The following is a 22470-nucleotide window of genomic DNA, read 5'->3' as shown; positions in this document are numbered from 1 at the left end:
TTCCAGCTCTGCTCTTGCTAAGCCCCAGAGCCCAGTCATCTAGCTCTCGGAGGCTGCGAGGTCCGGCCACGCGCGTCCAGCAGCGCAGGTCCCCTAGCGCCCCCTACAGCCCCTCGTGGGGGAGGGGGCGCGGCACACGGTCCGGCGCCCCAGCGCCACGCCCGGGACCCCACCCAGCGGCCCGGCCCAGGACCGCGGGAGCGCCCGCACCTCCCCGCCGCAGAAACCGGGCGTGGGGTCCTGAGGGCGGGCGCACTGCATCCCGCGGCGGTGGCTCCGCCCGGGGCCGACTTCCCCTCCCTCTTGCTGTGCGTCCCTCCCTTCCTCCCCCCTCTTTCCCTCCTGCCTGCTGGCACCGGACACGCCGAACCTCTTCTCTGGGGGCCCTCTTCCCCTCGGCGGAGTCTCATCCCGCACGACGGCGGGACGGTGCCATTTGGTGTTGAATGTTCCCCTCCGAGAGCGCATGGCCGAGGGCGCGAGACCAGGGCCGGGCCCCCGAAGGGCCGCCGTCCGGGAGGCGGTGATGCTGCTGCTGTGCCTGGGGGTCCCGACCGGGCGCCCCTACAACGTGGACACCGAGAGCGCGCTGCTTTTCCAGGGCCCCCCCAACACCCTTTTCGGCTACTCGGTGGTGCTGCACAGCCACGGGCCGCAGCGATGGTGAGAGGAGCGGGATGGGGGCGCGCGGGGCATCTGCGAGCGGGGAAGGGGGCCCCGGGATCGCCGGCGGGGCCAAACTTTCCTCTCCCGGGAGGCGCAGAGGGGAGCGCGGCGATGGCTGGCGCGCCGGAGAGCTGCCCGGGAAACTAACTTATCTCGGGGTGGCAGCGCCCGGGGTGCGTCCTGGCCCAGGCCCTGGAGCGGCGGGTGAGGGTGGCCGGTGGGTGCGCGGCGGCGGGCGGCGGAGGGGGCGGCGGGCCAGGCGTTCCCGCGGCTCGGCTCCAGCTGCGCGCACGTGCGCGTTTCTCCGTAGGCTCGTCGTGGGGGCTCCCACCGCCGACTGGCTCGCCAATGCCTCCGTGGTGCATCCCGGGGCCATTTACAAATGCCAGATCGGACAGAACCCAAACCGGACTTGTCAACAGCTCCAGCTGGGTGAGTAGGATCTGGGACCTGGAGCGAGTGCACACACACCCTCCCCCCAGCTCGGGGGCTCCACGGTCACACAAGTCCCGGAAGGACGCATGGTGCCTTCTGCTTCTAGGGTAAAGCAAACGATTTTCACTCAACTCCACACCGTCTTCACTGCTTACCCCTAAAGAGACCCCCTTCTTGCTGTCACCCTTCTCCCTGTGCTAAGCCTTGTAGCATTGAGTGCAGTTCTCTGACATAACTGGACTAGAGGGACATGTTTATAGTACCTTCCCCTTCCCCCATCCTTTTGTGAAACACATTTTAAAGTCTCAGCACATTAAGAACAGGATACAGCTAAGCCAAGACGAAAGAATTGTATTTCCATCATTGACCCACCGGCCTTGTTTAGAGAGCAAGGGGGCTAGGGGGCAGATCAGGAGTCGCAGTTGGAATTGATCCCACATCCTGTCAAGTAGCCTGAGGCTCTCTAAATCAGAAAACGCTGGAGCTTTACTTAGCATATAAAAATGTCAAAGAAGGACACAGGAAAATTCGGCATCTTCATTGTTAATACAATTAAATTAGCCGGAACGTAGAATGATTAGTTTTTATCTCCCCAAACGCTCATGTTAAATAGCTACTTCCATGTGAAGTCGTTTCTTAATGTCTCTTCTTAGATTTGTGATGACTTAGAAAATGCGTTCTGAAGGGGGAGGGGAGAAAGTTCATGTTTCAAAGCGCCAAAGCAAATTTGCTTTGCACAGACCCACGGGGTGGGGTGTGAAAGAGGAACTAATACTAATTCAGACCTATCTTGTTCCAAATACTGTTAGGCACTGCCATATATGTTGCTTAATGTTTTCCTCTCGGGCACCACTGGGTCATAGTGGGCATTGTTCCTACTTAACACACAGAGGACTTTATGACTCAGGGGGTTGCAAGTCCCTCTTCTAAAGGCTACTCAGCTAGTGAGTGGAAGATGGGACACCACATCGAAGTCAGGTCTGTTGGGTCCAAAGTCCAAGCCCTGCTCTTTTCTGTACCCATCTTCGGTGCAAATGAAATGAAATGAAGAGTCCAATATGTTGCCTGCTGAGCTGACGAGTCATCTGTAAACGGTGAATAAAAGGTTATAATTGGTACCGTTTTCATATTGAGACTTTTGAGCAATAAGCTAGTTATTATACCTTTAACCCCTTTTAATAGTAGTTTTTGCTTTTCCTCAAACTAGGAAGCTGGTTTTCCTCATTTAGAATGAATTCAAATAGAGTATGCATATAATGGGATTTTTGTTTTTAACTCAGAGAGCATCCATAAAGTCTAGGAGTTGTTAGTAGCACGTAGAATAAGCTCCAGTCACTCATGAAGCCTCTTCCATCCCCAAAAGCAGACTATTAAAGCATAACACATTCGTAGACCTATATCTTTGGAATAATTCTGTAAAACATAATTTTCATTGCATGAGGGAATTGTGGGATAAAGAATTAACGAGTGGAGCAGGCAACCTTGACCTGCCAGAGGATCTTGACGAGACTTCAGGAGGTAGAAATGTCATTTCTGTTATCCTGTCGTAGTTTTCTGATCCATGACATTATAACTGCTGGTACCTGGCACTTAATTCCTATCTGGAAGGTCACGGAATCTATTTCTAGATGTCTGTATTTTTGGAACGATGTCATTAGCATTATATAAAACTAGGGGCCCAGTGCACAAATTTGTGCACCTTGAAAGAAACTGTGGGCTGCGAGGCTGCAAGTAGGCACAGGGGCGGGTCTCGGCCCATCCTCCGCACCCACACCTGGTCCCTCCCGCCACAGCCCCTGGTCCCCTTGTCTGCCGGCAGCCCAGCTCCTGCCGCTGCCACTCCCATGCACTGAAGGTGCCGGCCCCACTCACACCCGCTGACAGTGTGGAGCGATCGGGGCTGGCTCCAGCAGCAGGTGCGAGAGGTGGCTGCTGCCCCGATTGCCCCTCAGGAGCAGGAGGAGGTGGAGAAGCCCTCAAGGGTGATCCGAGCCAGCAGCCGCTGCTCTCACCCGCTGATGGCGCCGAGTGAGTGGTGGTCCCAGCTGCGGGTGCAAGCAGGGCCAGAGTTGGCACTGGGCGAGTGGCAGCTCCAGTGCCAGCAGCAGGTGCAAGCGGGGCCGGGGCTGGCAGCAGGTGTGAGTGCCGGGTGGGACCACTGCGCGCAGGAGCAAAGAATTTTCAGTGACCACCAGAGGCTCGCCCTTATGACAGCGACTTGCGGAGCCCCGCCTTGGTCTGGCACCCCCACTCACCTGCTCCACCATCCCACTGCGGCCAACACCCGCCATATTCCATGCATGCCCCCTGGTGGTCAGTGCACGTCATAGCGACCGGTTTTTGGTTGTTATGCTGTTTGGTCTATTTGCATATTAGCCTTTTGTTATATAGGATTTCAGATAATAATGCTTGTCAAAATTGGGCATTTGGAACATAGGGATCAACTACAGAAATATCCTTAGAGAAATGAGCACATGGTAAATGCAGAACAAACACAAATTAAATGAAGATATATTGATAGCTGAATGAATAAAAGCAAAGCAAAAGTTTGTTGTCAACCTGATTGGTAAATAAGAGAAGTAATTAGAAATGACAAGCCAAAGGGATATTCTTAACTTTTAAATTTTGGGTCAGTTAAAGGCAAAAAGGAAGACAAGATTTCTATTCAATCACTGATTGTAACACTAGTGACTGTAGTACTAGCTTTGCATATTAGCAAAAACATTGACTAAAATTATTTTTCATGCAATGTTTTAAACAGTGAATCTTCTCTTCCTTTTATAAAGAAACTAGAGGCCCGGTGCACGACATTCGTGCACTGGGTGGAGGAGCGGGGGGGGTCCCTCAGCCCCGCCTGTGCCCTCTCACAATCTGGGAGCCTTTGGGGGATGTCCGACTGACAGCTTAGGGGAGCGGGCCACCACTGCTGCACTTGCCAGCCGTGAGCCCGGCTTCTGGCTGAGCAGCACTCCCCCTGTGGGAGTGCACTGACCAACAGGGGGCAGCTCTTGCATGAGCATCTGCCCCCTGGTGATCAGTGCGCGTCATAGCAACCAGTTGTTCTGCCATTCAGTCGATTTGCATATTAGCCTTTTATTATATAGGACTATGTATCTCCCCTTTATCCTCTTTTTGGGTGAAGGGGGGATAAATGGTGATGGAAGGAGGCTTGGTGATGGATGGGGTGGTGAACACACAATACAACGTACAGATGATGTATTATGGAATTGTACAGCTGAACCCTATATAATTTTATTAACCAACTAGAGGCCCAGTGCACAAAAATTTGTGTACTCGGGGGGGGGGGCATGGGTCACTCAGCCCGGTCTGCGCCCATTTGCAGTCCAGGACCCCTTGGGGAATGTCCACCTGTCGACTTAGGCCCACTCCCCAGGGGATCAGGCCTAAGCTTGCAGTCAGACATCCTTCTGGCAGCCAGGGAGCCCTCAGGGGATGTCGACTAAAGACTTAGGCCCCCAAGGGATCAGGTCTAAACCGTTAGTTGGACATTCTTAGTGCTGCCACGGAGGTGGGAGACGCTCCTGCCACCACCACTGCGCTGGCCAGCCATGAGCCAGCTTCTGGCTGAGTGGCACTCCCCATATGGAAGTGCACTGACCATCAGGGGGCAGCTCCTGCATGAGCGTCCGTCCCCTGGTGGCCAGTGTGCATCATAGCAACCGGTCATGCTGTTCAGTCAATGTGCATATTAGCCTTTTATTATTATTACTAGAGGCCCGGTGCACAAAAATTTGTGCACTCAGCGGGGGGCGGTCCCTCAGCCCGGCCTGTGCCCTCTCGCAGTCTGGGACCCCTCGGGAGATAATGATCTGCCAGCTTAGGCCTGCTTCCGGGTGGCAGAGGGCAGGCCCAATCCCTAGGTGCAGCCCCTGGTCGGGCTCAGAGCAGGGCTGATTGGGGAGTTGGGGCGCCACCCCCTGTCACGCACAGAGCAGGGTCCATCAGGGGGGTTGGGGCTCCGTACCCTGTCACACACAGAGCAGGGTCGATCACAGGGTTGAGGAGCTCCCCCCTGACACTCACAGAGTAGGGCCAATAGGGGAGTTGGGGCACCGCCCCCTGTCACACACAGAGCAGGGCAGATCAGGGGGTTGGGGCGCCGCACCCTGTCACACTCAGGGCAGGGCCGATGGGGAGGTTATGGCTCTATCCTGTCACACACAGAGCAGGGCCCATGGGGGGCGATTGGGGTGCCGCCCTCTCTCACCCACAGAGCAGGGCCGATCAGGGGGTGGGGCGCCGCCACTGTCACACTCAGGGCAGGGCCAATGCGGAGGTTATGGCTCTACCCTGTCACACACAGAGCAGTGCCCGGGGTGGGGGGGGGCGGGGGTAAGGGCACAGCATCCAGTCACACACAGAGCTGCAGGGCGATCAGGGGGTTGGGGAGCTCCCCCCTATCAGGCACAGAGCAGGGCTGATCAGGGGGTTGGGGTGCCTTCCCCTGTCACAAACAGAGCAGGGCGGATAGGGAGGTTGTGGCCCCGCCCCCGTCACACACAGAGAGAGCTGCAGGGCGATCAGGGGGTTTGGGCGCTGCCCCCTGTCATGCTGATCCCGGTGCCGGGAGACCTCGCGGCTCCTCTGATCCGGTTGCTGGGAGGCATATTACCCTTTTACGATATAGGATAGAGGCCTGGTGCACGGGTGGGGGCTGGCTGGTTTGCCCTAAAGGGTGTCCTAGATCAGGGTGGGGGTCCCCACTGGGGTGCCTGGCCAGTCTGGGTGAGGGGCTGAGGGCTGTTTTCAGGCTGGCGGGTGACTGAAGCTCACAACCGCTCCTTTTTTTCTTTTTTTTTTTATTCTGGGCCAGCTTTAGCTCTGAAGCTTGGCTCCAGCTCTTAGGCCTCAGCTGCTGAAAGCAGGTATCTGGTTTGTTTGGGTTCTATAATCGAAACACTGTTTCAACTCCAGCTCTGAGATCCCGCTGGCTGAAAGCATGTTTCTGGGGGTTTGTTTAGCTTCTATATTTGTAACAATGTTTCAAACTGCAAGCTTAGAGGCCGGCAAGGCAGGCGGGGAACGTTGGAGTCCTCCGTCACTGAAGCAAGCAAGCCTCATGCTCACTTCAAGCTGCCTGGCTGCTGGCCGCCATCTTGTCTGGAAGTTAATTTGCATATTGCCCTTATTAGCCAATGGGAAGGGTAGCGGAGGTATGGCTAATTACCATGTTTCTCTTTTATTAGATAGGCTATAGGATGTCCCTATTTTCCCCCTTTTGCCCCCTCTACCCAGCTCTTGCTCCCCACTTCTCTCTGGCCATCACCATACTGTTGTCTGTGTCCATGGGTTGTGCATATATTTTCCTTAGCTAATCCCTTCTTTAAAATCACTTCTTTAAATTTTTATTTTCAGATAAATGCTTATAACTGCACTATTATATATTTTCTATTATATCATTTAGAATTAAGATATTTTTTTAATTGAACCCTTGTAAATTTTAGCACAATTTAATAAATTATGCTAGAAGCAATTAGGAGATTTTTCATGTAATGCAGATACATTTCAATTAATATTTTATTAATTTTTAATTTTTTAATATTTTAACTTGAAATAATCTCATACATGTAAAAAAAACTATAAAATAATACAGCATATTATATGTACCCTTCCCCCAATTTCTTAGGTGTTAATAATTTAAACATAACCATTATACAACTAACAGAATTTGGAATATATTTTCCTTATAATCTCTTTAATGTTACTTAATCCATTTACTTTGTTTTTGTTAATCTTCATCCAAGGATATTTTTCCATTGAATTTTAGAGTGAGTGAAGGGAAAAGGAGAGACACATTGATTGGTTGCCTCCTGCACATGCTCTGATAGGGACTGGGGATTAAGCCAGCAACTGAGGTTGGAGAGGTAAGCAAGGATTATTTTGGGTACAACTTCCTAAACTCTCTTTAGGATTATGAATTTGTCCTATGGTAATTTCACGCTGGGGAGTGGCATGATTTGATTTGTGTTTTAGATACTTCTGGTTGCAGAGTAGCGAATGCTTTGGAGGAAATGGGTTAAGATAGTGGCAGTAGGAATAGAAAAAAAACAGAGATTCTGCAATTATTTAAAAGACAGATTCAGCAGGATGTGATCACTATTAAATGAGAGATGAAGGAAAGTTTCTTTAACCCCCAAGACATAACTTATTTTTAAATTAACCCAAAACAATACACTAACTTATACAGACAAAAGATAGGTTTACGAAAAATATTTCACAGTTGATTCTCATATGTGACCTCCAACCAAATCTCCTTCATTTGAGAACTGCTAATATAAAGAAAGTATGCTTTAACATTTAAGTATTCAGAGAAGTCTTCAAAGATGTTACTGATGGTTTTGATGTGGGCTGTATGGTGCTGTGTCCTGTGAGACAGAAGTAAATACCTAGTCATCAGTTGGCGGTATGGGTCAGGCGGGCAGGAGAGGTCTGTACCAGCAATTCAGAGTTGAAGGCAATTAGCCCAGAGGTGGCAGTCAAAGCCCTGGAGTTCAATGAGTTTAATCCTGGAAATCTCCACCCTGAAAAGATTAGAGGACCCAGGATAGGTCCCTGAGGATGCTACATTTGAGAAGTGGCTGGAACAATGCTGCTCTACTCAGGCCGCTATTTAGATTCTCCTGCAGAACATTAAGAATACTGCTGTTTATTCCCCAAGATGTTGGGAGGTGGGTCTAGGTAAGTGTAATAGTGTAATTTATAGAAAGGAAAATGTATGTATTTGGTCTTTGTCCCTGTTTCTGGCACAAAACACCTAAAACCCTTATAATTTCCTGAGGGATAAGAGAGACAGAGATATCTATGGCTATTTTAATGAAGTGGTTTTTGGACCTCACTTAAGAATGGGGGCTGGGCCCAGCCGGTGTGGCTCAGTGGTTGCGCATTGATCCATGCACCAAGAGATCACTGGTTGGATTCCCAGTCAGGGCCCAGGTTGTGGGCTGGATCCCTGGCAGGGTGTGCCGGAGGCAGATGATTGATGTTGATGTTTCTTTTTCATCGATGTTTCTATCTCTCTCGCCCTCTCCCTTCCTCTCTCTCTAAAACCAATAAAAAAATTTTTGGCAACTATAAAATTAAAAAGAAAAAAGAATGGGGGCTGGTTAGTAGTGGGGCCCACCAGATGATTAGAGTGCGGACTTTTTAGTCACACTTCCATGAGCTCCAAGATGGGGAAAGGGCCTGGAGGTGGAATGAATCACGAATGGCCAATGTTTTAATCAATTGTGCCTATATAATGAAGCCTCCGTAAAAACCCAAAGGATAGAATGTGGAGAGCTTCCAGGTTGATGAACTCATTGGAACTGAGTGCAGAATCCTTAGTAGGGCATAGGATCCTCTATGCAGCAGTTCTCAACCTGTGGGTCAGGAACAATGAAAATACATCCTGCATATCAGATATTTACATTACGATTCATAACAGTAGCAACATCACAGTTATGAAGTAGCAACGAAAATAATTTTATGGTTGGGGGTCACCACAACATGAGGAACTGTATTAAAGGGTCGCGGCATTAGGAAGCTTGAGAACCACTGCTAGGTTCCCAAGTGATATGAATATTCATCTTCTCTTCTCCATGGTTGTGAACCACTGGAGAAGAGAAGAGAAGCCTGAAAAAATGCCTGAGGAGAAGCCAAAGGAATGGGAAGGAAATCAGGTGGGTGTGGCATTATGGAGGTCTAAGGGTGAGAGAATTTGAGAAGAGTGAGTGAGTGACAGCATCAAAAGTTGCTCCAGTCTCAGGCGTGTCTCTTCCTTGTCCTACTTACTGTGACTCCGTCCCTGTTGAGTTGGGTTGGGCAAAAAAAAAAAAAAAAGTTGCCAAGAGGTGGAGCAAGTAAGAATTTAGGAGATTTCATTGGATTCAGATAGAATCAGTTCATTAGTAACCTTGGTAAGACCAGTTATAGAGGTGAAGCCAGATTAGAGGTTGAGAAGGAAGGAGTGAGAAAATATTGGAAGCAAGTCTCAATAACTCTTTTAACTGGGCTTTTCATTAGTTATATAAATTCTGTCAATTACTTGTGCTAGGTACTGGGAAGAGAAAGTTGAATAGGACATGGCTGAAGCCCTCAAAGAACTCAGGTGAACAGTTAATCATGAGAAAATATAAGCGTGATAATAGAGACACACACAGTGGGGGTTTGGGGGAGAAATCGGATAATGAGAGTTGGTTTCCTGGAAGAGCAGACCCCTGAGTAGTTGAGCCAGTTCTTACCAGTTTTGATGAGCACATCGTAGAAGCTCAGTACATGTGGAATGGATGGATACATTTCTCCGATTGGGTGGGACGCTCTGCGGCACACTTCGGCATCATTCCAAGAAGTGGAGGCAGCCTTGGGTCCCCAGGGGTCCCTCGATTTGCACCAGGCAATCTAAGCAATAAAACTCACTCCAGAGATAGGAGCTTGGAACTGACCATCTTTAAAAACAGGGATTTTTTATTTTATTTTAAAAGTAGCTGAAGCATCAAATTGAAACATGGAAGTGGTCTTACAAGTGACAGGACTGGGCTCAATGATGCATTGTGTATGTGCTGATGCCCTCAGTTTACCTCCAAAAATATTTTTTTTTAAAGATAGGAAATATTTATATGAAATTCTGTAATGCACAATGAGAAGAGTAACCATGTAGACTTAGTTGCCAGATCTCTTTGATGGGAAATAATGTGTGAAGTGGATTAGACATCCTACATAGGAGACTCTTCCCAGGCACACCGTCTGTTGGGAAATCTTTCTAGGTCTACCTCACCCTGATGCCATTCTTTGTGTTACTGTGAATGTTTTCTAGTATTTGGTAGGTTTTTTCCACAGTCATTATCTCTGCAACATTTTATCCCATCCTTAAAGTTTAAGCTTTTTATAGAGACTCGTCTGCTATAACTCCTCATCTCAGTCCAATCCTCCATTGGTTCAGGACAATGCCAAACACTCCCTGACTGATTGTTACTTCTCTCACGTATTTTTAAGCCTTGCTGTCTCCTGACATCCTCTGTTCTGCCCTGTGAATTCCCAAACCAGGCACAGAACTTCAATATGGCCCACCTAGCATGAAGCCAGAGCAGATTTCCCCAGAGTTTGTTTCTGTTAACATTTTTGTGTTTTCTTATTTCAAAGACACTCAAAATGGAATTCATATATTAGTCATAGTTTTTCAAGCGAATCCTGAAGACAAAGAGATTAACTGGAAACCATGGAAGTAGAAAATTTTCTAATATTGGAAATTAATGTTACCAGCTTAGTAGGTTTATTATAGAAATAAAATGAGTATAGAATTATTAATAATGTTAATATTTGGGTTCTTTTCCTCCATTAATAGGGGAAAGTATTAATAGCATATCATTGTAAGGTAGTATAGATGCTAATTAACAGTGTGGGCTTGAATCCTTTTTTCCTCCGCTAATTAGGGTTGTGATTTGGGGCAAGATGCTTAATCTCTCTTTGTTTCAGCTTCTCTACCTGTAAAATTTGGATAATGACAATAATATCTCCTCATAGGGATGGAATGAAAACTAAATGAATTAATATATACATAGGAAGCATGTCATAAATATTAGCAATTATTATAAGACAATGGCCCCTCTTTAAATTATGTTCACTCATGTTTAATTATGATAAGTTGCGGTATATTTTTCTGGTGTAGTTAGTAAAAAGGTTTGTGTAGGTTTTCTGCAGGAATTTGAAAGAGTTTGGGCCAAGATCCCTGGAAGAGACACTAAACCTAGAATCAAGCTCACAAGTAACCAGGTTTTCTAGAGTTCTGGGGCCTCATGGTAGCTCAGGATCAACCCCGATTTATAAACTTGGCACTACCCTCTGCCAATGTTTACCTCAGTGTTCAACTCTCTTTCCAGATACAATAAAGTAAAATAAATAAAATTCTAAAGTTAAAAAAATGTATATAAAATGAAATGAAATGAAATGAAAAAGAGGACTGAAATGCTGGCGTTTTCAGGCCTGTGATTATATAAGCTGTTTCTCACGTAAGTTGTGAACGATTATTAGTTATTATCTGATTTTGATAGGAAATCTGAGAAGCTGAGATTTCAATACCTGTTTTTCCAAGGAGAAAATACTTTGAGAATAGTGTCTAATGTTGATGTTTGTTTTGATAGTTTGACTCTTGTTTCCCACTACACAAGCTGGAGGCTGTGGCTTGGAAGTTTAGTGCTCTCATGTCCCATTTCACCGCTAGCACAAAGGCATTTTACTCTACTACTTGTTACTACTATTGAATTCATACGCATTACTGTTGGCTCTTAGAAACATCATCACGTTTCATTAGATGCATTTGGAAAGTAAATAGTTAATATGATAAACTTATTATAATGGATTTAATAGTTAGGGTTTGATAAGAAAAACTATAAGAAGGGGCCACTGGGCTTAAAGAGCTGACTGCTGGTCAAATCTCTCAGCCCTGTGAGCTCCCTCTGCTGGTGTAGTCCAAAGCAGCATAATGTGGGTGTGCTGGGGAGCAGAAGCATTTACCGTTTAATGAACACGTACTAGTTGCCAGGCAGCCTTGCATGCACAGCCATAAATGTTCCGTAACCTTCATAACCCTGCAATGGTAGGCCTGAGGATCTTGACACATTTGAATTGATTTGTCCGCCTTGAATCATACATGTTTTTCAAATATTTTTAATTTAGGTAGAGGAATTAATTGTATAATTATTTTCACTCAGTAATTATTGCTTCTACAAATAAAGGTATCTTGAATGAATGACTCTTTATATAACATAGAACAAGAGTCATTCATTTTTCAGGATTAAGAAAAAGAGTGGAACAGTTTGAAACATATAAGATGACTTAAATGGAATAGAACTTCAACATGAAAAAAGTAATTGGTGGAAGTAAGGACTTGCACTATTTTTCTGAAATTTGAAATTACATCACATGTTTTGAAAGATCAGATACACACACACACACACACACACACACACACACACATCTCTTTGGAGCTAGAAAGCCAGACGGAGTACCCCGATCAAATGTCTGAAGTGATGGGGAAGTCACAGCACTGTACGCAGGCAGATAGAGCAAACGTCATTAAAACCAAAAGTCCCAGGCACCCCTACCCACAGAGCGTTTCACCCAAGCTGCCAGCAAGTGATGGAAAGAAGAACCGTGAGTCTGTTTTTTCCTTTTGGTCTTTGCTTGATGGAAATGCCAAGACACTGAGAACTGATCTAAATTGAGGAAAATCACAGGACAAAATAGAGACCAAGTAAATGACATTTTTCGTGAACACTATAGAGTTGACTACAGTCTGGGGTCATATTTGTGATATTTTATACATTTTCTGATGAAAAAAACTTAGTGACATGACTTCAGTTAATTCATACATCTGAAAGTAGACTTCTATTTTATATGCTATAGGGTAGTGGGAAGTAACAGGCCTATTTCTGACAAGTTTTTTATTCTAATAATTTCCATTTACCAGCCCCATGGGGTGGGGGAAGTTATTTTTTTCTATAAGACTCAATTTTCTCATCTGTAAAATGGGATTGATAAACTAGTCTTCTGATGCTACTGTGAGAATTAAATGAGCTAATGTGTATGATAAGGATTAAGTGACAACAACAATGTGCCACAAATATTTTATGGAGGATATATTCCATGACATATGTACAGCTTAATCACATGTTTAGATTAATCTTTAAAATAACAGCAATGTTAACATCAGCTAACATTTGTTTGCTTTCTCTGCTAAACTCTGGCCCAAGCGCTTGACACATATCTCACTTACTCCCCATAATCCTTGTGCACAGCTGTGAAACAGGCACCTCCTGTGGGCCCAGCTGACTCCGTTTTAAATAGTCCTGCTCACATACCCCACTTTGTAAAGATCTTCAAACCGCCAAACACGGTTTCCCTTCAGAACATCTGTTACCATCTTAAAACTCAAGGCAGTATTTTAGAAGAGAAGTAAGGAAGAATAGTAGTGAAGGAAGATCTCTCCAAAGCTTAGATCCCCGAGAGTTTGGTGGAATTATTGCAGTAAAGCAGCAGTTTTCAACCGGTGTGCCACAAGAGGTGTGAATGAATCAAAATTATACCTATTCTATTTTTTATCAGATCAGGAAAAATTATATATTTTTTGGTGTGCTGACGAATATTAGTAATTAGTTTATGTGTGCCAGGAGATGAAAAAGGTTGGAAATCACTGCAGTGAAGGATTAGTAAATCCAGTAAAGGATTTGCGGTGGTATAATGTATTTCAGGATTCCCTCCCTTAGCAAATACGCATTTCATTCTGGCCTTCTGCAGGGAAGGCCCTGTCTGGGCTGTGGGAGTGCCACGGTCAACAAAATACGGCACCTGCCTTCATGGAGGAGACATTCAGGATTGAATATCTACCCTTCCATAGTCTCTTTCATATTTGGGGACTTGCAACAATGACAGTAATTAACACCAACAAAAGAGGGTGGTAAAAAGGTTTACTTAATTGGCTTTGCACTAACATCCTTTATATTCATCTATCAAAGTTATTGTTATTCATATTTATATACATGTATATATACTGATACAAAAATCAGTAGATGGAAATTAAAAAAAAAATGAAGTAGTAAGCATACATCTGTATATTTCCTTTCCCAAATGAAAAATAAAAAAGAGAAAAATGGGTTTCAGTTTTTAGAATAAGGGGTATGGTTTTTATATAGCTTTGTATTTTTAATGTCTATTGGGAAAATGCATTCAACTGTGCTAAGAATTAGTCATTCTAGTTGTATAAAAGCATGGGAAATTATCAAATGTTAATTTCTGCTGACCTCTTTTATGTTAAACCATGTAAAGTACTTTTTTAATTATGAAGCTGATTTAATTGACTGAGTTTACAGTAGTAATAAATGAGCTGAGTTGAAAACCAGATTATAAATAATTTCAGCCTGACATTTGAGTCAAAAATAAAGATAATCTGGGTTTGTTTATGATGTTCAGTTTCCTGACATTAGCTTTCCCATGCCAGTTTTATTCATCATCATTTCTGGCCACATTAGAAATACTGAATTTCCACACACAAAAAATTTACTTAACATTTGATATCCTATTCAATATCTAGCTAAAACCAAGGAGGAAAAAAGGTTATTATTATAGAGAGATTTGTTGTTGAAAGTATTGCATGTCCCCCCCGCCCCCATTGACTTCGTATAGCCCGCCCCCGCCCTCTAGTATTATTTTTTAAAAGGAAGGTTTCTTTTCAGATATGACATAATGCAGGAAAGGCACAGCGTTTACATCGCAGAGCAGTTGCTCACAAGCCCACATGCACACTACAAGTGCCCAGGGAGCTTTTCAGATAACTCTGGCGTCTGGGTTTCAACCCAGACAAGTCACATTGGAGCCTCTGGGAGAAGGAACCAGGTGTCAGGATTTGTTCAGAACTCTCCCCAGGTGATCCTAATGTCCAGTCAAGGCCGAGAACCACGTGATAAAGGAGAGGACTTAGGAGCAAGCTGGTTAAGAAAACGCTCCCGAGAAGGCCCCGAGTGTAAGCTGGTGATGAGAAGGTTTTATTTCTCTGCCAAGATTCTGTAGGCATTAAAGAAGAAAACGGTAAAGAAAAGTCCCTGGAAATTAAGAAAAGACCTAGAGTGGTAGTGGGGACTTACAGGCATTCTTTGAACTGCTCCTGTCTTGTAACCGGTGCTGGAAGTATGACCGTGGCCGGCAGAGGTGTGTTAGGAAGAAAAGGAGAACCCTCTATAAATGTGAGTGTGTGTTTGTTCACTGATTAGAATTAGTTCTTATTTCTTGTGTGGAAGGGTAATTGTTTCATGACTGTGTTGGTGTGTGAATTTCCTTTCTGCCCGGGCATTGATCCTTTTGTACTCACATTTCACATTAAGATACAAAACACAAATAGAAGATAAGATACTCAGTCAAAACAAACCAGTCAAAGCTTTGAATTGCTTTTCATTTATTGAACTTCCATTTTCAGCACACGTTTCCAGGCTCTGTGCCGGGGGTGATGAACAAGACTTCGTACTGGTCAAGATGAAGTAGGTCATTATTTACTAGGCCTGGGAAGTAGACAGAATAATTGTGAATGAATAATGTACTTGATTTAGTCAGGGTTCACCAGAGAAACGGAACCGACAGGGTAGCTAGATAGATTTACCCATCTGTCTACCTTTCAACCTATCTACAAATTGATTCACAATTGGCTCCCTCAGTTATGGAGGCTGAGAAAGTCCTATGACCTGCCATCTGCAAGCTGCAGAGGCAGGAAAGCTGGTGTAATTAAGGCCAAAGGCTTGAAAAGTGGGGGGTGGGGGCATGGTGCATTGGTATAAGTCCCAGAGACCTGAGAGGTACTCAGACATGGAGAGAAAGATGTTTGAGGAAAGTGACACCAAAAAAGTGGGAAAGTGAGTAGTTTGGTTATGATGTGTGTGAGCCTGAAGTGTGAGATTCTGAGCAGTGGTGACATCCTGGTGGAGCTAAAATGAAAACAGGATGATACAAGGTGGAATCATTGATGGCTCCAGAAAACAGTTTAATCACACAGGGGTTTCTCTAGTCTTCATTTTTAAATGTAAAGACTCGGCCAAGAAGCAGACAATAACAGTTCACTATTTTTGCAGATAAAAAAATTTTGGCCATTTTTCTCAAGCAACTTACATAGCATTGTGTGCTTCTAAACTATGGTTTGTTTACATTTTTAAAACTTTTGGGGTGCATCTCTAGAACAGTAAATTTGTTTCTAAATATTGAGTATAATTTTGATGAAAGAAAGTGTCCATTATATCACACCACTTGTGACCTCCTTCCTCTCCTGTCCTTAGTTTTTCTCCTACTTGGTTGCCTTAGTGACTGTAAATTTAGAAGACTTTGGTGTTTTCTTAGAAGATAGTTAAGTATCTATTGTAAATAATAGGAACTTCAACTTCAGTTAAACAGGGTCTATCATTTATCATCTATTTTTGACATTAGTAAAAAAAAAAAAAAACCTGGCAATTTTAGTGAAAAGTCAAACTGAAAATTGCATCAAGTGAAAATTAAAATTTCATGTCATTCTCTTTCACTTTCCTTCCATTATGTTGACATCATGTAGCCACAGTGGAACTCTGTATGAGACCTTACCAACCAAAGCACGCAATATAGTTCTTTCTCTCTCCCTTCTTCCCTTCCTTTTCCTTTTTATTAGTCTTAACATAGAGACCTTACGTTTCCACTGGGATTCTCTTTTGCCAAGGTTTGGGCTGCAGCAAGATTCTTTCTATTCCAAATAGACATTGCTAATCAACCCCAGCAGTCTTCTTCCAGACCCATCCTTAGGTGTCATCCTTTCACTGTAGTGCTCCAAGCAGCCACTGCCAATAGGTGGGACTTGCCAGTCCCTATTCTACAGGAAACCTAGCCAGAACAACATAACCCATAGGAATTGCTCATTCTTCCATAGCAATTTCCAGATCATGGGAACCATCTGGGATAGTCAGGGCCTCACCTGAACCTACTAAAGCAGAATATTCCAGGGGCTAGAAGTTTTCTTCAGTTCCGCTGTGTTAAGGGTTTTGCTGTTTTTCCTGATCAACATCTTGAAGAACAAACAAGAGTATACACAATCATCTTCCTATACTCCTTATAACAAAATCTCTCCTACCCAGGAGATCTTCTGCAAATAATTTCACTTTCATATTAGCCTTATTGACATAGGTATTCTGAGTTTTCCCAGGAAACTTTAAGGTTTAAGGTTATAGGAGGAGACAGTGCCTAATTTAGAAAATGGTTCCTATAAATGTCTGAACACAGGGACCAGTGTTCAAAATGAAGTAAACAAACCCAAGTTCCTCATTCTTCCAATCACATTAATGCAAATACATAGACCTGCCTTTGGAAGGAAGCCTGGGTGGAATAGGCTATCACATGGCAATTGAGGAGGGTGAAAATGCAGACAGCAAAAGGAATCTGAAGGTACTGCATCTTCTTCTTCCCGAAAATCACTTAATTAAAGTCACTTGAATACGGGATCCTAGCTATAAAGCAAAGAAGTCACTCTAACAAAGGGAAGCATTATCACTGAGTAGGTGACTTTCTTTTGTACAATTTAGGAGTACTGTATTGCCCATGAGTCATATTTATGTTTAGTTTTCTTTCTATTCATGTATTTGCCAAAGTGCTACCAGGGTTTTTTTTTTTATTTACTACTGAGATAATCTGGGTTTCAACGTCTTTTTTCCCTTGTTGAGAGCAGTCACAATCAACTTAATATAAACCACAGGGTAGTTTGCTTTCAGTGCTATTCCTTGTTACCATGCCCATTATACACTGCCCATTTCCACATGCTCAGTCATCCCCTTCCAGCTTCTAGAAGCTGACTTCGGTGCTGAAGACCATACTGTCTTTTATTGTTAATGCCTCAATTCAAGGTATGTCTTACAAAGTGCTCTGATAATGTTGTCAATAAAGCTAGATAAATGGTCCAAGCAAAGGTGGGAATTCTTCACCAAGCATTATACATTGCCATTGATTTTGCACAGCCTATGTTGGTGTAAACTGGTCATCTCCCCTTCCAGTCATTTCTACAAATAAATATCACCTTTCAAGAAAACATATTTGTACCAAGTAACTCACAGTTACATAACTCACAGTTATTCCTCCCCCCTCCATTGTGCAATGAATGTAGGATGACAGAAGCAGAAATTTGGGCACTTCACACGTGGTTGAAGGGAAAAAACATTGGGGACAAGCATGATGTGTTAATTTTCTCTGCTCTCCTAGAATAACATGGTTTTCAAGGTCACTGATGATAACGTTGTTTTCAAATGCGGTAGGTAGCCCTGATGGAGACCGTTGTGGAAAGACTTGTTTGGAAGAAAGAGACAATCAATGGTTGGGGGTCACACTTTCCAGACAGCCAGGAGAAAATGGATCCATCGTGGTAGGTTATTGGAATTGGTCCACTGATTACATCATGAAATCAGATATTCTGGGTGTGACTTTCACATAATTTAGTCTACTTTTATGTTTTATTCAGACTTGTGGGCATAGATGGAAAAATATATTTTACATGAAGACTGAAAATAAGCTTCCCACAGGTGTTTGCTATAAAATGCCCTCTGATTTCCGAACAGCACTGAGTACAAGAATAGCTCCATGTTATCAAGGTAAGAGAAGATTTTAATATTAACTGGATCAAAAGAAACAAGTGAATGACTTTAATTTTTTTCAATTATTTTCAATTTTAGATGTGTGGGGAGGGGATTTTTGAAATAGCTGTGTTCTTTATAAATACTCAAAGTACCCTTTTGTTTTTTTACTCAGTTACAGTATTAGTTTTCATAAATGCACTTTGTGTTTTTAGGAAATTCCACAGTTTAATTTGAATAATTCTAGATTCTAGTTGATAATTACCCATTTTTGCATTAAATACATTTTCAATTCAGTGTACGTGAGTCTAATACTCAACAACTATAGGACACTTAAAATCGTGAAATTACATTGAAATGTATGATCAGTGAGAAAAAAAAACTATTTAGGTTACTTGCTTTATCTTTAGCTGCAAAGAATATTCAGAAAGATTCAAGTATAATGGGAGCAAGTATTTTTCACTTTTTTTTTTTTTCAAATTCACTTGTTTTTCTTGAACTAGCAAGGGATTGGTATCTTAAGTTTGAAAGGTTTTCCCATAAAAATTCTAGACCATAGGTAGCATTACTGCACACAGAGCTAGGACATAAATAAACAACTGAAGGGAAAAAAGTTCATGGTGAATGTCAATAGAGCATTAAAAAAATATATCTGCAATAGAACAAGGTCTAAAAATCTGTCTTTGGAAAACTCAGCATTAAATAAATATACATTCCAACTTTTCTAACCAAAATGATTATTCCAGTCTCCAAGAAAATATCTATCACCTAACAAAATTTTGAACAAATAAGCAAATTCAGGTACTGACTCTATTATTGCATTTGATATCATGGAGAAGCTTATATATATTCCTGATTGGCCTTTGGATAGCAAGAAAATAAAAGGTGAATTTTGAATTCTTAATGCAGTAAAACTCAGTCTATTTTTCTCCATGTTTATTATCCTCTTCTTCCTAATGGTTTGTGATTTATACTTTGAAACATTTTCATAATTGTTTTTAGTTTTGCTAGTCACATTCTACAAAAAAAAAAAAATCACGATGACATAAGTATAACTAAAATTATGGGAAAATTTATAAAAATAGAAAAAATAGACTTGGGGAAGATATTAAAAAAAAGTGAAAACCATGACAGAGTATAGTAATTATAAATGACAGCAATTCTTTTAAATTTTCTAGTTAGTAAAACCAAAGCAAAGATGTGGTCCTGATTCTTATTTTCATAGACGTTTACTGATGTCAGTGTTTCAGAAGCAAAGCTTTGTGTTCATAGCAAGTTCCAAAAACATCCATTCATCGCGGCTTCATAATAAGAGACTCTCTACTGGGCAAAATCTAGGAAGCCTGTATGTGGGAGGGGGGGGGGTGTATCCCCTGTTAGTTTTTTTAATGGAGGAACTATAACTAAAAAAAAAATTGGGAATGAAATACGTGTAATTTCTGATTGGTAATCGCATATATGAAATTAGGCAGTAGACTTTAGAATATTAGCTGTGGGAGAAATTCTGGCAATTTTTTGAGTCAAATGCCTTCATTTTATAGAGGAGAAAACTGTGACCAAGGGATCTCATCTAATTTTACCAGCCCTCTGGTAGCAGCAGGGGCCCCCACCTCCGATTGTTATGCTATTTTTTTATCCCAAATGTCTATCCATATTTGCAAATGAATGTGGAGAAGGGAGGGGGGCTTATGAAATGAGGACAATAGTCATTGTTTGTGAAAGTTTTTCTCCCCCTTTTCTGCCTTTGGTCAAAAACTGACTGATGGTAGAGCTAGGAGCCTCCATTCAAGTATTTTTTAATTTGTGTTCTGGCCTAGTCACCTATCCTCCATAAAATAAAATTATACAGATTTTGTCTTTATGTGAAATCCTGAATTGTTTCTTTCTACTTTATTTTAGATTATGTGAAAACTTTTGGAGAGAATTTTGCATCATGTCAAGTTGGAATATCTAGTTTTCACACGAAGGTAATAGTCCAAAAAATAGCTGCTATGAATGTTTACATATAGAATTTTAATGTTTCTGAAGACTTAGAAGACTGATATTATGCTTTACAGTAAAAATTGTATAATATATGATTAATATTTGAAAGTACAGTACTATAGCTTAATTTTTATCACTGAATATTTGATGTATATTGTGAGAAAATACCTAATATTAGATAGCTATGCCAAATAAGAGCAATTAAAAGTCTATACTAAAGAATATTACTTTCATTAAGAATTTAATAGAAATTAAAAGTAGCTATAGTTTTTTGTTTTGTTAACTTAGACATCGAAAATGCCTATGTTATTTTTACTTGTTGAGGAGAGGAGTAAACATATGAATTCACACTTTCAATTAAAATTATGAGAATTGGGAGATTGAAGAACTTAATAACCTCTTAGATTAGATATAGTCTCAAACTCGATTATTCTTTTTCTACCACTCTAGTCATTCTGTGAGTCCCAGTGAATGATCACAGTTGTACTCAACCTCCAAAGTTCCCAGTTTCCCTTAAAAACCAGTTATGAATTCATGAATGTTTTCTGAATCTATGTAGAAGGCCTTAGGTTTACAATTTCCATAAATATTACCTACTATGTAAAAAAAGCAATGATTTCTTTAATGTATATTTAAATTGATCTTTTTTGAAATTCAGAATTGTTTAGGAAATTTAGAAATATGTTAAGTAGGTTTGGTTGCTGAAAGTTTTCATATTTTACTAGACAACTATCTGCTTATTCGACCTTCCCTCTGTTTGCTTTTTCTAAATCCATATTTATCATCAAATACGTCCCCAGATTTTTAAAAAATATTTTTTTATTGATTTCAGAGAGGAATGAGGAGAGAGATAGAAACATCAATGATAAGAGAGAATCATTAACCGCATGCCCAAGATTTTATTACAGCGATTCTCAACCTGTGGGTCGCAACCCTTTTGGTGGTCGAACGACCCTTTCACAGGGGTCGCCTAAGACCATCCTGCATATCAGATATTTACATTATGATTCATAACAGTAGCAAGATTACAGTTATGAATTAGCAACGAAAATAATTTTATGGTTGGGTCACCACATGAGGAACTGTATTTAAAGGGCCAGAAGGTTGAGAACCACTGTTTTATTGGATTTCTTTTTTTTTCTAATATAACATTGTTAAGGAAACTAGTTAATGGCTTTTTGCAAATTGAAATAAATTGTCTACTTTTTCACTCTTTGACAACACATGATTATCTCTGTAATGAGCACTGATGAATTACCCAGATACGATTGACTTTAATAGAAACCATGTTGCCTTTCTCCTGAAAACTTACTCTAGTGTTCAATGATTCTGCCTTTGGTTTCTAAGTCCACTGATAAGTGTGAAGTGAAAGTTTCTTTTCTAAAACTCTACTTTTAGTGAAAATCCATTAGCTAGCTTCTCTGGCTTTTTTTTTTTTCCTGGTGTGTTTTTAAATTCATAAAATGCTCAGGCTTTAGAAGTTTATCATAAAAAATCTATTCTTGTTACTATTTACTTAAAATGTATATCTGGAAGAGGTTTGGGGTGGTGAGATTAAACTTCTAAATGATGCTAAATTGTTTATTTCTTGCAGGATTTAATTGTGATGGGAGCTCCAGGATCATATTTTTGGACTGGCTCTATTTTTGTCTACAGTATAACTTCAAATAAATATGTGGCTTTTTCAGACAGTGACAATCAAGTGAAATTTGGAAGTTACTTAGGTACTGTAAAAATTGACAAACTGAAATTATAATCTTTCTTACAGATACTAGTGATTATAAATAAGGGAAATTATATTTTCAAAAGATCAAAATGGCCCTAGCCAGTTTGGCTCAGAGAATAGAGCATCGGCCTGTGGACCAAAGGGTCCTGGGTTCGATTCTGGTCAAGGCCATGTACCTTGGTTGCAGGCTCCTCCCCAGCGTGTGCAGGAGGCAACCAATCCATGTGTTTCTCTCACATGTCAATACCATATTTCTGTCTTTTCCTCTCTCTTCCACTCTCTGTAAAAATCAGTGGAAAAATACCTTAGGTGAGGATTAAAAAAAAAAAAAAGATCAAAATGGCCAGTGGTTATTAAAAAGAGAGTTTGTTTAAGAATCCAATCTATGAAATTTTAACTTACATTGAACATAGGTAACTACAGTCATCGACATATAATTCTTAGACTGGAATTCCTGGTTTACTGCAAAGTGTTTATTCTGTGGAGTAAAACACTTGAGGGCTTGTATCTTTATTATTATAAAGGTAGTATTGATTGCTTACCATA

The 22470-nt window shown here is 42.0% G+C and overlaps 1 protein-coding gene across 1 annotated transcript in view; it reads left to right on the top strand.

The window, feature by feature from the left end:
- Window positions 1–219: 219 nt before the first annotated feature.
- Window positions 220–22470, top strand: part of ITGA4 (integrin subunit alpha 4) — a 73217-nt gene continuing 50966 nt past the window's right edge. Inside the window, exons 1-6 of the mRNA XM_059703932.1 lie at window positions 220–663; window positions 977–1098; window positions 17901–18007; window positions 18104–18233; window positions 20115–20182; window positions 21793–21922. Of these exons, the coding sequence (XP_059559915.1) occupies window positions 467–663; window positions 977–1098; window positions 17901–18007; window positions 18104–18233; window positions 20115–20182; window positions 21793–21922 (754 nt within the window). The 5' untranslated portion in view covers window positions 220–466. The remainder of the gene's footprint in view (window positions 664–976; window positions 1099–17900; window positions 18008–18103; window positions 18234–20114; window positions 20183–21792; window positions 21923–22470) is intronic.

This window comes from Myotis daubentonii, chromosome 7 (genome assembly GCF_963259705.1).
Source record: "Myotis daubentonii chromosome 7, mMyoDau2.1, whole genome shotgun sequence".
Lineage (NCBI taxonomy): Eukaryota > Metazoa > Chordata > Mammalia > Chiroptera > Vespertilionidae > Myotis > Myotis daubentonii.
This window is presented reverse-complemented; position numbering and strand designations above follow the sequence as displayed.